The 15,604-nt window shown below is 37.8% G+C and overlaps 1 protein-coding gene across 1 annotated transcript; it reads left to right on the forward strand.

Moving 5' to 3' along the window:
• The first annotated feature begins 4,158 nt into the window (after nt 1-4,158).
• On the forward strand, nt 4,159-7,710 carry fam167ab (family with sequence similarity 167 member Ab). Its single transcript, XM_042504026.1, has 2 exons — nt 4,159-4,709; nt 6,676-7,710. Exons 1-2 carry the CDS (start codon nt 4,347-4,349, stop codon nt 6,937-6,939), a joined length of 627 nt encoding a protein of 208 aa, XP_042359960.1. The 5' UTR covers nt 4,159-4,346; the 3' UTR covers nt 6,940-7,710.
• The last annotated feature ends 7,894 nt before the right edge of the window (nt 7,711-15,604 follow it).

Genomic DNA, 15,604 nt, shown 5'->3' on the forward strand with positions numbered 1-15,604 from the left:
CTATACTCCTAAAATAAGATCAATACATGTTATTTTTTTAATTTACAACTCTAAAGGAAATAAGGCAGGCATTGAGTTGTATTGCTGTCATTAACTTACAAACTGTACTGTAATTTAGGAGCACATGACTAATACAAGAAACGTGTTCTACTAGTGTACTTGATGTACTAAACACATGTTATAGTGCTACTAAAGACATACTACAAAACAATTAAGTATGCTTGACTGTACTATTTTGAGACACCACTAAGATGCATTTAAATATAATTCAAATACTTTGAATGTACATGTTCAATATTAAGAACAACAAAATAATTAAAATATGAAAAGGAGCGGAGGATTTATATTTTGACAAAATTAAAGACATTTAGGCCATAAATCGATGCAGAAAATGCACAAATTGGTGCATAAAATCCACCAGCATCTGGGAAATAATTTGATGTTAAAAATTTTCTGGCAGAGGCTATAATTTGAGGCTGCATTATAGAAATAAGGCTTGTTAAACTTTAGGTTATTGTTTTTTATTAAAGGCAGAATGTTTATGGTAATATAGACATAGATACTGTAACAAAAGTACTTAAGATTATTTTCGAAAGTATGTGCCAAATGTGCTTCTTTATTTTTTATAACCACAAAGGAGCACCTGTTGATACTGAGTTTCACTTTATTTGTGGTTGGTTGAGACTGATAATGATGCTCACTTTGAACCACAGACTGTTTCATTAAGTTTCTGTTGCCATCATGAAGGAATCCAATATCCCAGTGATTGGGTGTTTATCTTTATGAATGTATTTGGTAAATGGGAACGACTCAGAGAATATACACACGAAAGCAGGGATACTTGCTTTGTCAGGGAGCCCCTTTGCAAAATGACAGGAGTCCAGGGGCCAGTTAATTATCAGACATTAAGGTCAGATGTAGGTCAGATGTACGCAGGGGTGTTACTAAGATTTTAAGGACATTTGAGGCTTAGACTCTGTTGGTGGCTTTTTTGATGAACAATCTCTGTTTATGCTTTTCTATGCACTCCTACAACTTATTTACATTCAAAATACAAAAAAATCCCTGTATGAATCAGTTTTTTAATTGTGATTTCAAGGTTTCCAGCTCATTTATTTGTGGCAGCCCACCACATTATCAACATCTGGCACCACATATTGATTTCCATCTTTGCAGCTGACTGTACATTATGTGTGCTGTTGGAATGTATACTATAACCCATACCAGTGATACTCAACTTACAGCCCACAGGCCATATCTGGGTGCCTGATGGCTGCTCAACCATTTTCTTTTCTAAGTCACAGTGAAAAAAAAAAGTGATTCACACTGAGAATTGTTTTTGTATTTCTAGTTTACATAAAGTGCATTAAACAGCATCAAAATAGAACTTGTTTTTAAAAAAGTGCCAGTGAAGGATCCCCCTCAATCCTCTGACAGAGGTTCTAGTTAAGTCCCTAATGTCCTAAAATCCAAGAAGCGTACCAAAATCCTAGAAATGTGCTAAAATCCTAGAAATGTCCTAAAAACCTAGAAAAGTCTGAAAATCCTGTAAAAGCCCTAAAATCCAAGAAATGATCTGATATCCTAGAAACGTCTTAAACGTCTGAAACATATGGGGCTACTGTGACTGGCCCCTGGCCTTCTGTGATTTTGCAAAAGGGGCCCCCAAGCAAAGCAAGTTGAGTAGAAGTTTTTCATTGCACCACTTTCGGGGTGCAGAGCTCACTGTGTGCACAGACGGAGCAGCATAATGTCAGGCGCAGTGAGAGTAAAACTGAACAGTTCACGGCATAGGTTCTAAAAACTTTGCTTTTGCTATTCAAACTCCACAAAGAGCTGCTGAGGCAAAATAATCTCTCTTAGAGCTCCTGAAATACGTTTATGAACCCGCAATTTTCTGAATTTAGAGAGGAGTTACAGAATGATATAAAGGGACACACATGAACGAACCTTAGGGATCCCCCCTGTCGTCAGCTATTGCACCACACAGATTCTAATTATGTGGGAAACACTAGAATTAGAAAGTGGTCGGCAGGCCACTCAGCTCCTTATGGCGGGCTACATTTGGCCCTAAAGTTGAGTACCATTGCACTAAAGCTTGTTTAGTTACTCTGCAGTCATGATTGTTATTTAGACATGCCTGTATGTGCCAGATAGGAGAGCCAAACTTCCTAAGTTCTTTAGCCAGACCAGGTTCTGGCATCTCATAACACCACAAAATAAATTTTATTGGCGTGGTAATAACGCTGCAACTGGATGTTGCTGAGCAATCAAATTCTGCTGCCCCAAAACCAGAGGAATGTGGGTGATGCTTAGTGATTTGGATGCCAGTTGGGACATTTGGATAATGGGGATATATGGTCTCTTTCCACCCGAAGATTTCTCAGAGTTTGTAGTTGCCCCAGACTGCATTTGATATTCAGGATGTAAATTTTGGCGTCCTTAAGAAGAAAAGATTTCCTGCTGGTGTATTCAAAAGTGGCTGGGTTCACCAAAAGTGCTTCAAGCAGCCAACAAGAAGCAGATTTTTGGGGTTTTGCTACTGTGATTCTAAACCTTTATGTCTTTTTAAGTGTGATTACAGATCATTATATAATAAGCGTAACCCCATCTTTCTAAACCTCTTCGCTCTGCTGTTACTATTCACAATTTAAATCAATACCTTCCGGCACATACAGGGTCTTAACAAACTCTTTAAAAATGCATGTGGATGCATGGATTTTCCTCCTCTGTTATCAGTCTCTTGTAACAATGTAGTCTTATTCCTTTGGGGAATAAGGAGAGGATGCATTCCCAGGCATTCATACAGTCAGTCGACTACTCCGCACAGTCAGAGGTCCATTTTACCTTGCAAAACAGCCAAACCTATCATTAGATACAAGGGCAATGACTTCACTGCGGGTCTGCTGTGCCCATTATGGAATAACTGAGCACTAACCACTTATTGAGTGCTTTAAGAGTTTGTAAGAGGACACTGAGCATTAAGTCTCCTTTTGCTGCCACTGTTATGAGTGTGTGTTTTCTATATCATGTAAGAGGCTGCGTTAAAGATTTAGCATTTTGATTCCTGAGTAAGTCTTTGCTGTGAGCCTCAAGACTCTAAACTGCTCCGATTAAAACATACTAAAGTGGCCTATAGATGCAAATGGACAAACTCAAGCACATTAAGAAAACATCTTAATCAATTCCAAGACACATGCGCAGCATTTGGAGAATGCGCTGCAAATACCACAACGCATTAAGAAAACACACTGCAGTACATGCACATACAAGTGTGTATTGCGATATAGCCTAAAACTATATCGCAATACACAACTAAATCGTGATATAACTTTAAAGCCAAGCCCTGTTATTTTATTTTGTTGTATTCTATTTTATTCTCTGTTAAGTGCCTTCCTTTGTACACACATTGGCATTATTTTGCGGTTTAACAAATATTTTATTCAGTTGCTGCTCTCTTATTTGCTGCTGTAACAAAATTTCCCTCACTGGATTAATAAAGTATTTCTATTCTATTCTATTGTATTCCATTCTATTCTAATCCTAAGTAATATTGTTATCGCAGTATTCAACAATGTTATTGCATATTTTGTCATTTCATGCAGCACCATTTAAATATACCCAAAATGTACAGGATTCATAATTTTTTAAATGTGTATTTGGTACAAAAGGTTTTAGCTGTAAATAGAAAGGTTGCTGTTTAAGAGCAAAGCTATCTACCATCGTGCCTCACTGCCAGCTGTCACAGGTTGGTTGAGGCAATAAGCCCCGAGGACAGGAGGTGGAAAATTGCTGATTCATTGACGGTGCCTGTGTTGTTGCTATGGAAACAATTTGTTCCTGTTAAATGCAACTTCTGGTGGTGTGTTCCCTCAGTGTGCTGATCCATTATCGTTTGAGAAGCCAAATGCTCCATCTTAATGGATGGTGACGGAGAACGCGGAGAGGAAGTGCACAAACTTTCATTAAAAGTCGTCATTCTGATATAATCTGTCCGGTCATATTGAGCCTGTGATGACACAGCTGAAGTGTAGTCTTGCTTGTCAGATGTCATGTAAGTTTTGTCTCTTGTCGTTTGGATGTGGTTGCCAGTGGTATAGTCAGCAAATGTTCTATAACTTGCTTCCTCTCTCCTCTGCAGATCTAAAGATATTCTGCCTGCAAATACACTAATGGAGATTTCAAGGAGCTTTTAAAGATTGACTTTCCTGATAAAGTGGAAGCAGGAGGGACAAAAAAACGACAACAATGGTCATTTGTAACAACGAAAGAGGCCACCAATGAAGAGCAGATATCACTTTATATTTTGACACATTTTGAAGGAGCTTTTTGTATTTAGCAGACTAATGATGGACGCTCCCTCAGCTCCTCAGATTATTGTGGACAAGTCTGGCGTCCTGGAGGAAGCAGAATGTGAGGAGGAATTGCCCACAGATGACCATCTCATGAACTTGAAGGCTTTGACGGAGAAACTTAGACTGGAGACCAGGAGACCTTCATACTTGGAGTGGAAAGCCCGGCTCGAGGCTGAAAGCTTCAGAGAGTCCGAATCAGGGAAAGGTCCGATCCAAGTGGAGTCTGAGGGAAATGTAGTCACTCCCAAAGAGACTGTGGTGAAGTCTGATGTGATTCAGCGCAAATTGCCATCAGGTGTACTGAAGGGATTTGAGAACATCGACGAAGCGCTCAGTTGGCTTAGGAGAGAACTGGTGAGACGCTGCTTAAATTCTTTACAGTGTACAAATTCATCATCTATTTTAAGACATTTTTATGGCTTTCTGCCAGCAACAGTCGTGGACGGAGGCATCGTGTTTTCAGGTTGTCTGTCCCATTCGTACGTAAGCGATAGCTCAAGAATGCTTTGAGAGAATTTCTTCAAATTTGGCACAAACGTCCACTTAGACTCAAGGATAAACTGATCTGATTTTGATAGTCAAAGATCACTGTGACCTTGCATCCGTCTCATTCTCTTGACATGATATCTCAAGAAGGCCCTGAAGGAGATTCTTCAAATTTGGCACAAAAGTCCACTTTGAGTCAAGGATGAACAGAGTAGAAGTTGGTGGTCAAAGGTCAAGGTCACCGTGATCACTGGTATTGAATTCTAAAGAATGTGATATCCCAAAAAATAGTCACAGTGACTGCACAAAACATGTTTTTGGCCATAATTCAAGAATTCATATGATAATTCTGATCAAATTTCACTCAATTGTCTATTAGGATTAAAACGATTAGGGTGATGGCATTTTATATCAAAACAGTCAAAGTCAACATCGCTGTGTTCTGCAAAAAACTCCACTTTTCTGATCATTACTCAACGTCATATCTCGTGGATGGCCTATCTCAAAGATTTGCTTTAAAACTTGTAAAACAGTATTTTAGATTTTTAAGATTGAAATCAACACTTTCTTTTACATTTTTAATTTGAAGAGCCTTATAATTGTGCAGTTAAAGGCTAGAATAGAAAATAGCTTCCTGCTACTTAGCTAATTAGAATTTAACAGTGAGCACAATGACCAATTACCGGTCAGAGGAATCTCATTCACATTAGTGAGTGAGATTAATTGGGACTCCGACAATAGTACACACAGTTTCTGCAAGTGTAATCATTTTTACTCTGCTCAATTACTCTGCACATTCACCCATGGTTCATAAGCTTGGACTGAGCACGCAAGGAGGCACAGTAAGAGGCAGAATCATACTCACACACAGTATGTGGCCACCAACGTTTTGCACAAAGACAGTGGACGAGAGAGCCGATTATGATCTTTGCACAGACGCTTGCACATAGACAGTGGACACGTAAGCGATAAAATTGAGAGAGCTTATGATCAGAAACTTGTTCGTGGATGTCCCACTGTTAGTTTTCCTTTTAGATTTTTCTACATAATGCCAACTATGTCTACATTTTAGTTGTAAAAACATAGTCAGAGGTAACAGTTCAGGATATAACAAAATATGTGTTTAAAGGGATAGTTGGACATTTTGGGAAGTTGGCTTTCTTGATGAGGGTTAGAAGAGGAGAATGAAAGATGCTGATGTCTGTACAGTAAATATTTGGCAACTATTAGCTTAGTTTAGTATAAAGACTGGAAACAGGCTAACAGCAAGCCTGGCTCTGTCTTAGGGGAACGCAGTCTACCAAAAAGCAAAGAGATAGTACTTCTGAAGTGGGGTTGTATTGGGTATTTATCAGTGGTTGGTCTATTACTTACAGTAGATGCCAGTCAGCATGCCTCAAGTTTGGAGAAGCAGTCAGGAGTACCTGTGGACGGGGGCAAAAGCAAAATGTATTCTCAACACATAAAAAAGTCCTACCTATAAGTCAATATATTGTGAATATTTTAAATCCTTTACCTTGGCGCAGACAGCCCATTTTGACTGGGAGGACGTCACAGCTTCAGTTTCACATTTTCGCTCTCGTCAAGGCCACTAGACTCCTTTGACAAACACAGTGATTTTAGCTCGCTGAACACAGTAGCAGTAGCTACAGAAGGGTTGCGATAAAAAAAGTCACACCACCAATGAAAATGCCATTGCAACACTTAAGGCAACAAATATTGTTTTCAGTTAATATTATTTGTTATTCAGTTTTATTGTTCTAGTTGACAAAGTGATGAATCAGTTAATCAGCAGGGTGTCTGAGCGCCACTGTTTTCTGTCTCTCTCTATCAGACAGACATGCGCCTGCAGGACCAGCAGCTGGCGAGGCAGCTCATGCGGCTCCGCAACGACATCAACAAGCTAAAGATAGAGCAGACGTGCCACCTGCATCGCCGGATGCTCAATGACGCCACCTTTGGCCTCGAGGAGCGGGACGAGCTGTCGGACCTGCTGTGCGAATGTCCGGTCACCCCAGGGCTCGGCCTCTCCGCCCCGCTGAGACTCATCGGCGTCACCAAGATGAACATTAACTCTCGCCGTTTCTCGCTCTGCTAGTGCCAGTGATGCCAGTTCAGGAGGAAAATCCTGACAATAAAACAAGCTTGTCTAATACTACCTTTGCTCCAGTGCGACATGACAGCCCTGAGCATTTGTTAGATTGTGGTGAAAAGCTTTTGACCACAATTTTGGGAGGATGAACTGAAATGTAAACCCTGTTTCACTGTCCCTGTAATTAAAGCGAGAGATTGAGGTAATGTATATTATTTAGAAAGAAGAATTTGAGTGAAGTAGGGACATATATAGTGTGTTTGCCACTAAACTATACATGGCAGCTATATACGGAAACCTCTCTGTCTTAAAACCGCAGCAGATTTAGACCTTTAGAGCGACTTGAAACAGAAGACTTGCTGTTTTAAATTCCAGTAAAGCAATCTCAAGCCCATTCCTGTCCACGTTTTAAGCCTCATCAGTCACACTGTTACCAGTAACCCAAAATATTTCCAGATAACTTAATTGTTTGCCTTTCGTGGTTTCTGTCTGCAAGCCAAGATTTATCTTCATGCTCAGACCTCTTTATGCCAAACACTTTAAACATTTAATTAGTAGGGCTAACAAGTAGTGATTGGTGCTACATGACCAGAGAAAACTGAGAAAAAAGCTGTTTTTGCCCAAGAGGTAGAAAACCGACAACTACATGGTGTAAATTACGTAATTTGGCAGTGTTACGCTGTGGGTGGAGGAGGGATATCTGCGCATTGGTCAGATCAAAGAACGTTCACACATACGTCTCACGTTGTTTTGATTCAAAGCTTGAAAATCACTGAACTATCCCTTTAAAAAGATGCCTTAATACTGACAGAAATCGTTCACTATGTACACCTAATGTATATTTGAATAAGTGACTTGTATCACTGTTTTTTGTAGAATATAATAAGATGATTTAGTCTTTATAATGATTGTCATATTACACTATACTCGGTGGTTTTAAGTCTTTTGCTAAGGTTTGCGTCTTATAACTAAAGTAGCATTTAGCTTTTGGTTGAGGCTTTGTCCTTTTTTTCACTCTAATTGTTGCATTCAAACCAGAAAATAACCATTGAGATTGCATTGTTTGTCTGAAACAAAAACATGGTTTAGTCTTATGGTTAAACATTGAATTATATTTAATGGAGATCTTCTGTGTGCACCAAATGACATGATTACGTGGATCTTGTAATGAGCCTCCTGTAATGACAGCAAATATGATGGGCTCTATTATTGGAGTCAACCTTTCCTTACTCATTTTCTGTGCGGGGGTTTGAAAAACGAGCAAATGAAGTTGGAGTCCAGTATAGTTCCAATGACCATGCAACAGGAAAAGGAGCTACAAGGTCTGAGATGCCCCTCCTCGTGGCCCAGATATATTATAATGCAATCTAAATCAGATCTATCAAAATCTTTTTGTCTCAGTTTGCAGTGTCCCCTGAACAGTGAGTCACCTGACAAGAAAACAACCGCTATGTCAACTTGATCTTGGGTTTCTGAGCCTATAACAGACTGAAAAATACCTTAAAACTGGTTTGGCTAAATATGATGCCTTTTCTGACCTTGTTAGTGCTAGTATGTTTACACAAAAGCACTGGAAATATATAATCCATAAAGAAGGCGGACAAATTGCTTTTCAAGCCTTTAATTTTCCGTAATCGCAGCAAATTTCCACCAGTGCACTCCTATGTTTTCTTGAGGTGAGACTTGTCACAGGAAGGGAGTCTGTCATCAGCACAAGGTGTAATGATGTGCTCACTGAACCATGGAAACATAGGCATACACAAAAAAAAGGAAAACGTATCTTGCTATATTAACATTAAACCTGCTCGTTCATTGTTTTAACCACAGTTGTTTGAGAAGTCCTTGTTTATGAAGCCCTAAATGGCCAGACATTAATTCTTTTGTTGCCCCTCCATTTTCCCCAAGATAAATCATTTGCAACAATTCTGTAATAGTAGGTTATTCATTGAGAAAATGTATTTGAAGCATCATATAGTGTTGCAATGTCAGATGAGTAAGAGAATATCAACCACAAACTGAGTGAGAGGAACAGAGTGATTTACATTGTGAGGTCCCGAGCCATCAAGTTAGCTCGACAGACAGCTGCTGTAACTTTAACATTTGTGTTTTAACATTCACTCATTCTTTCATTCGTTTTAAAAATATTTTAGAATAAAAAGCATAAAAGCACAAAACAAACAGCTTATCTACAAAAATGGCCAGGGCATCCATTAGTCATCATCGCATGACATGTCACGTGTGACGGAAATCTCAGGCCTGTCACATTTGTTTTGTTATCCTGAGATCTCAAATGAAATATGTCGTTATCTCGGGAAAACGCAGTTTCGTTATCTTGAGATCTTGAGAAAACTATCCTGTTATCTCTGGAAAATGGAGGAAAAAAAATGAGTGAATGTATGGCCGCTTAAGGCTTCCATACTTGTGATATACATATATCAGTTAATTATACCGTTACAGCCAGCAGCCGGTCGTTTTAGCTTACTTCAAAGACTGCAGACGGGGGAAGCAGCTCGCTTGACTTTTAAAGGAATGGTTCAGATATTTTAAAGTGGGGTTGTATAGGATATTTATCTATAGTCACTGTATTAGATATAGTGGATGTCATATGGCATGCCCACAGTTTGGAGAAGCAGGCTGAAGTCCGTCACAGAAGCTAAGCAATGTACTGCTGTGGACAGCGGTCAGCCACAACATATTTTAGCCACCTAAAAAATAAATATCAGTTAAAGTGTACATTATGTTTATAATGTTTTCTCTGCTTTACCTTTCTGTCAAAAAGCCCATTCTGCTTACGGCTTCAGTTCCCCATCTATGCTCCTGTCAAAGCCGCCACTGACATAAACAGTCATTATAGCTCACTGAACACAGGAGCTGCTGGTCTACTGCTGCCACAATCAGTCTGAAGAAGTAGTGCCGTGTACGCTACGAAAATTACAAAGGGAGTGTGGCTGCAGCTTTACGTGTCTTCAACAACGCGCAACTGCATTTTTACCGTGTCATCATATGCTCGCTCCCTAAATTGGCACTCAGCCATCCAAACTTTGCAAAAGTTCTCATCAAAGTCTCAACTAGAAAACAAATAAATTCTCAAAATGTCGAATTATCCCTTTATATCCCCAACAAAATGAAAAAAAAATATTCATATGAATTACTCACCTTGTGTTACGTTGAATTCATGAAGGAAACTTTGTTTTTCCTCTCATGCCTGTCAGTCAGTGTCCTGATGACTTTTTGGGGAAGACTGGACCGACTGATTAAGTCACAGAGTAGTTTGTATTTGTTGTTACTGGGTCAGTTTATGTTTTCTTGGTTTTTGGGTTTCTGTTTACTGTGTTCCTATGCTGCCTGTCCCTCATTAGCCCGTCCACACACCTGTCCTGCATCAGCCCCGTTAGTCCTTCTCTGCTCCTGATTCAGCCAATCAGCTCCCTCCCTGCTCTTCTGCCTAATCACCTCACTCCCCTGAACCTGAGCTTCAAGGCCCCTTTTTCTACAGCTGCACTTCATCCCCTCCTCAGACCAGTTTGTACTTAATGCTACGTTCAAATGGAGTCGTGTTCACAAAAAGTGACCATATGAGCGCCCCTGATGTGGTATTCATGACCTTGTATTTTCCAAGAGCTCCAGTTTAACAGCACGACTTTGACTTCACATGTTGTAAACACAAATTCACAAGTTCTGTCTCAACGCAGCATAAGTCCTGGATTTCAGTTCAGTCTTTGGTGGCTTCTTGATTTAATGTGTGATGTTCAGTTTGCAGTTTCCCTGCTCCAACATGGATAAAGAAGGATTTTTTTAGTTACTGTCGCCTACAGTCTCCTGCATTTGGATCCACCTGCTTCACACCATACTTTTTTTCATTATTTATTTTTTCTAGACATTCTGAGAATGGTACAAGGCAATGTTTTAGTAACGTTTTCAGCAGTAAGTTTTCTTTTAGTTCCCAGAATGTTTTAGTAACGTTTTCAGCAGTAAGTTTTATTTTAGTTCCCAGAATGTTTTAGTAACATTTTCAGCAGTAAGTTTTCCATAATGTTCTTCTTAAAGTTAGGGTAACATTCTCTATAAACATCAAAGAACTTTAATTTTTTAATTTTTTAATTATTACATTACATTACATTTTCATTAAAAATGGTCTGTAACACTATCCTCAATAATAAGTTACGAATATTGCTTTGCAAATGTTCTTCCTTTGTTATTATGTAACATTTGGGAATGTTTTATAAAAGAACAATGTATGATCTGACACCTCTCAACATCACCAAAATATCCTCAAAATGTTACAGTTATAACGTTACATCTCAGTTAGCATTTAACGTTATAGAATCATTATTTGTAATGATAAACATCCTAAAAAATGTTTCTTGAATATTAAAATAAAATGTTTTCTTGAAAACATTATTGCAACTTGTGGGTAACGTTAGTCAGTGTCGTGGGAACGTTTTCTGCCAGCTGGGTTACAATTAAAAAAGAGTGCATATCCTCATGTAAAAGTGTTTTAAATAGTAAGATTTTAACAAATATGTGTTTGGGAAGAACTGAGCGCATGACTGGTTAAATGAGACTTGGATGATATTGCACGAGTTACCTGAGAGTTTGTAAATGTATGTTCTGATCTAGTTTTGCTGTTGGTAAACGCAGCCCTCTTTCAATCTGATTCATTAAGAGTTTTCTGTTTTTCTTCGCTCGCTGTCGAAGCGTGCAAGGAAAACAAATTTCTTCACGAATGCAACATAATGTAACTGTTGTACAAATGATCATTTAATGGGTGAATTGTTCCTTTAAGCTTTGGAGAATGGCATGAATTGGGCACCTCCAGCCTTCACACGAGCCTCTCTGTCATTTTTGTCCCGACTAGAGCTTGTGTAAACAGTTGGGCTCCTGAACCTGTGGGAGCCCGGGTTGTTTACACAAATATGTGTGAAGACATGGACACAGGGGTCATGGGTTTTCGCGTGTGACAGTTGGTGTTACCGACTCGCCGATCCCTGCGACCCTCTCCATCTGGAGGGCCCGAAGTGGCATGTCATGAATGACTTTGCTGAGCCTGAGATTTTCATGCATGAGCTCCAGCTTTATGTGGGCTTATCGCTGCTGAAAGCCACAACTCCTTTTGACTGAAAGGCTGCCAAAGGGGGCTATCACACACTTTTTACTAACAAGCTGGCTGGCGATCAATTTCTTTTTTTTCCCTCTCTCTGTTCTGTCAAAATACTTTTTAACTCTTTAAACTGGAGCAACATCACTTTTTTGGTGCTGCTTTCAGGAGACTTTTACATGTATTTAAACCTTTGAGCCCTGAGCAAGTAAGTTTTGCAGCGATGTACTGATTTTAAGAAATACCGTGATATGAAAGTTGACAGTTGTCATACTGAAAAAGGAAGAGTTTTTACACAAACTTTTATTAAAATAATGGTTTCAAGTCATTATTGTAATGATAAAATATTTCTTCAACCAAAACTAACCCTTCTTTTTTCATTTCTTTCTGGGTCCCTCTGACTAATAATAATAATACTAATAATAATAATTCTTTAATACCATGAAACCACAGTATTTTCTGAGACTGTTATTGTGCCATAAGATTCTCATATTGTTGCAACCTTAGAGCAAATTGATGCGATTTCTTTCAAATCATGGAAAAAAGGCAACAAGCAATTTGGCAAGAAATGTTCAACAAATCGCAAGAAATGTGTACATTTACAAAATTATTTTAAATAAGCTACGTGGTAAACATCTGTGGAAAAAGAAGCTTGGGAAAAACTACATTTCTAATTATCATAATAACATATTTGAAACAGAATTACTATAATGCTAACCACTTTTTCCAGGTCATTTACTTATTCTAACTTTCTTTTAAAAAAAAAAAAGCATTCAGGTAATTTTCTTTGACTTCTTACTAATTTCCTGCAAATGTTTGGGTCATTTCTTCTTTCTCTGCCCATTGTCGTTTTCACCTGTTATAATATAATGAAATAAATTCTCTGCAACAATTTTTAAATCCAAGACAATTTATTCTGCAAAAAAAAAACCCCAAAACAAGTACTTTGTGCTCATTTAAATTCCAGTTCTGCCCAACAGCTGTCCCTGGAGTTTTCCATTTTATTAATTTCATGCCTAAAACATCTAATTTGCATGACAAAATGACCTGACAGGCACAAAATCAGGCACCATCGCTGCTGCTGAAGCATGAAGACCAGACACTGTACCAAACACAGTCCTGATGCAAAAAATTAGTTGGTTTAAGATGGAAAAAATCATGAAAATCTTAGATAAATTACACTATATCCTCAATTTCTTATGTATCTTAAAGAAGGCTGCAGTTAGTTATTTTCTATGTTTGCCTTTAGTCTACTTTAGTCTAGCTTTTTTTCTGACGTTCATGGCTGGGAATGTAGCTGCCATCCTGTTCCAGGAATATAACAGATGTAACACCACAGCAACGCAGTTCTCACCACGATGGAGCTGCAAACAGCGATGAATGACTGACAGAAACCTCAGCAAGGTGAACCGCAGGGTGAGACTGGCGAGCATCCCAGACTTCATCTTCACGCCGAGCCTTTGTGTAGGAGTGTCTCGTTGGCACATCACATCTCAGCAAAGATTTACTGTAAAGAAGATGGCAGGCAAAAGAGGAACACAATACGTAGGGAACATTTTTTCTTCTAGCACTACATTGATTTATTTGTTATGCATTTCACCCTGTAAATACAAACTTATTGTAGATTTTTTCCAATTTTGTATCACTGCTTAGTCTTGAAATCTTAACCCTTTGAAACCTAAGCAAATTGGTTTGATTTTTTGCAAAAAACAAAGGAAGAAATGAGCAATTCAACAAGACATGGTCCAAAAATTAGCAAGCTATTGGTAAAAAAAAAAAAAAAAAAGTAATAAAAAAATAATAATAAAGTAAATAATTTTAAGAAAAAGTTAAAAGGAAAATTACCTGAAATTAAGCAAAAAAAGAGAGAGAGACAAAAACAAACAACAGTAAAAAAGAAACAAGAAAATAATCTCAAAAAGTGCAAAAAATGAAGAAAGGAATACATTTTTTTCTGTAACATATATAAAAATAATAATAATTATGAATATAGTTCTCTGTACATTTTTCCAATTTTTATGTTCTCCTTTAAAAAAAATCAGGTCTTCATTTTTGTCACTTTTTACTAATATCTTGAAACGTGTGGGACATTTCTTGCATAGTTGCTCACTGCCGTTTTTCCCATGTTTTCAATTTTTCAATTTGTTTGAAGTTTTAAAGGGTTAAACAGCTTGTAAAAGGAGGCTGCTGCTTATTCAGGTTTCAAAGCATTAATCAATTATGCAATCTGTGCAATGGTTTTAATTTTTTTTACTTTATGTGAATGATTATTGTTACTTAATAGGGGAAGCATCTCCATAAGCCATTTTTGACCTCTAACCTCTCCTGCAGTGTTTAACTTTTTTCTTTTTTGTCTTTTCTTTACACGTGTATGTGCAAATAAACTAAGTAAATAAAAATAAGTAAAAACAAATATTTAAGGATGCTGACCTGGATAATGCAATGACAAAATTTCCTCATCTGTTCCACTTTAGAAAAGCTAAGACTTTTCTGTCGGTGATTTACTGGAAAACACTTAACCAGCAATGACACCATTCATTTTTAATGGTGCAGAAATAAGGATCGGGCTGTTTTTGTTGGAGAAACGAGGCGCAGTTGCAGCGGCACAATTAAACCCCTGGAGTGTCGACACACTGAGTCCGACTGTGTTGGTTGTTGGAAAATAGATTTATAAGGTCACAGGAACATTTGGACCAGCTCCTGGACTTCATATTAAACATGTCCTGCAGCTAAAAATAGCGGTTTAACCACAGCCTTCAATGTGGGATATTAATTTATTTTGGGGAGAAGCCCCTTGCTTGCATATTTCTTTTCATTTTGGATTAGGCTTCGCACTGTGTGTAAGATTTAGCTTGGGGACGGATTTTGTGCTGGGCAGGAAGGTACAGTGCATCTATAAAAGAGATTTTTTTTTTTGCTGGAAATGTTTTCATGTGAGGAGTGTCAATGAAAACAGTAAAAAAAAAACAATGAGCTGAAAGATGTTTAAAAAAAACTCTAAAGGATTCTCTGATTGGGCTTATACAGGTACTTATGTCATCCACCTTTAAAGGAATACTTTACAAAAATTGATCATTTGTACATAGCCAGTCACATTATAAACAAAAAAACTGAGTGAGGCAGCAGTAGACCAGCAGCTCCCATGTTCAGCGAGGATTATTTAATTTAATTTTTAGCTTATTTTTAAAGGTAATTTTCTTTTTTTTATTTTCACACTTTCCTTTTTTAATATGCTTATGTAATTTTCTTTTTTTCTTCTTCTGATATTATTTTATTTCAACATACAGGTTTTTATTACGTATATTTTTATACTTTTTTCTCTTTTTGGCTTATTTTTAGGTAATCTATTAGTTACTAAAGTTACTTCATGTTGGCCTAACTTTTCACTCATATCCTGCCAATTTTTGGACCATTTCTTAAGTTCCTCAGTGACACCTTATGTTTTGTTTTGTTTTGTTTTGTTTTGTTTTGTTTTTTAAAATAAAGCCAATTTGCTCAGGTTTCAAAGGGTTTTAAATAAACAGCTCATTATCAGTATTTCCTTTATCACTGTTTAGTACATTTGAAGTTGCC

This window comes from Plectropomus leopardus, chromosome 16 (assembly GCF_008729295.1).
Source record: "Plectropomus leopardus isolate mb chromosome 16, YSFRI_Pleo_2.0, whole genome shotgun sequence".
NCBI lineage: Eukaryota > Metazoa > Chordata > Actinopteri > Perciformes > Serranidae > Plectropomus > Plectropomus leopardus.

What these genes read in the sequence shown, in the direction of transcription:
- fam167ab (XM_042504026.1), top strand. Translation starts at nt 4,347, where the DNA reads ATGATGGACGCTCCCTCAGCTCCTCAGATTATTGTGGACAAGTCTGGC. An exon ending in GTTGGCTTAGGAGAGAACTG is followed by an intron (nt 4,710 to 6,675) that starts GTGAGACGCTGC and finishes TCTCTCTATCAG; the next exon opens with ACAGACATGCGCCTGCAGGA.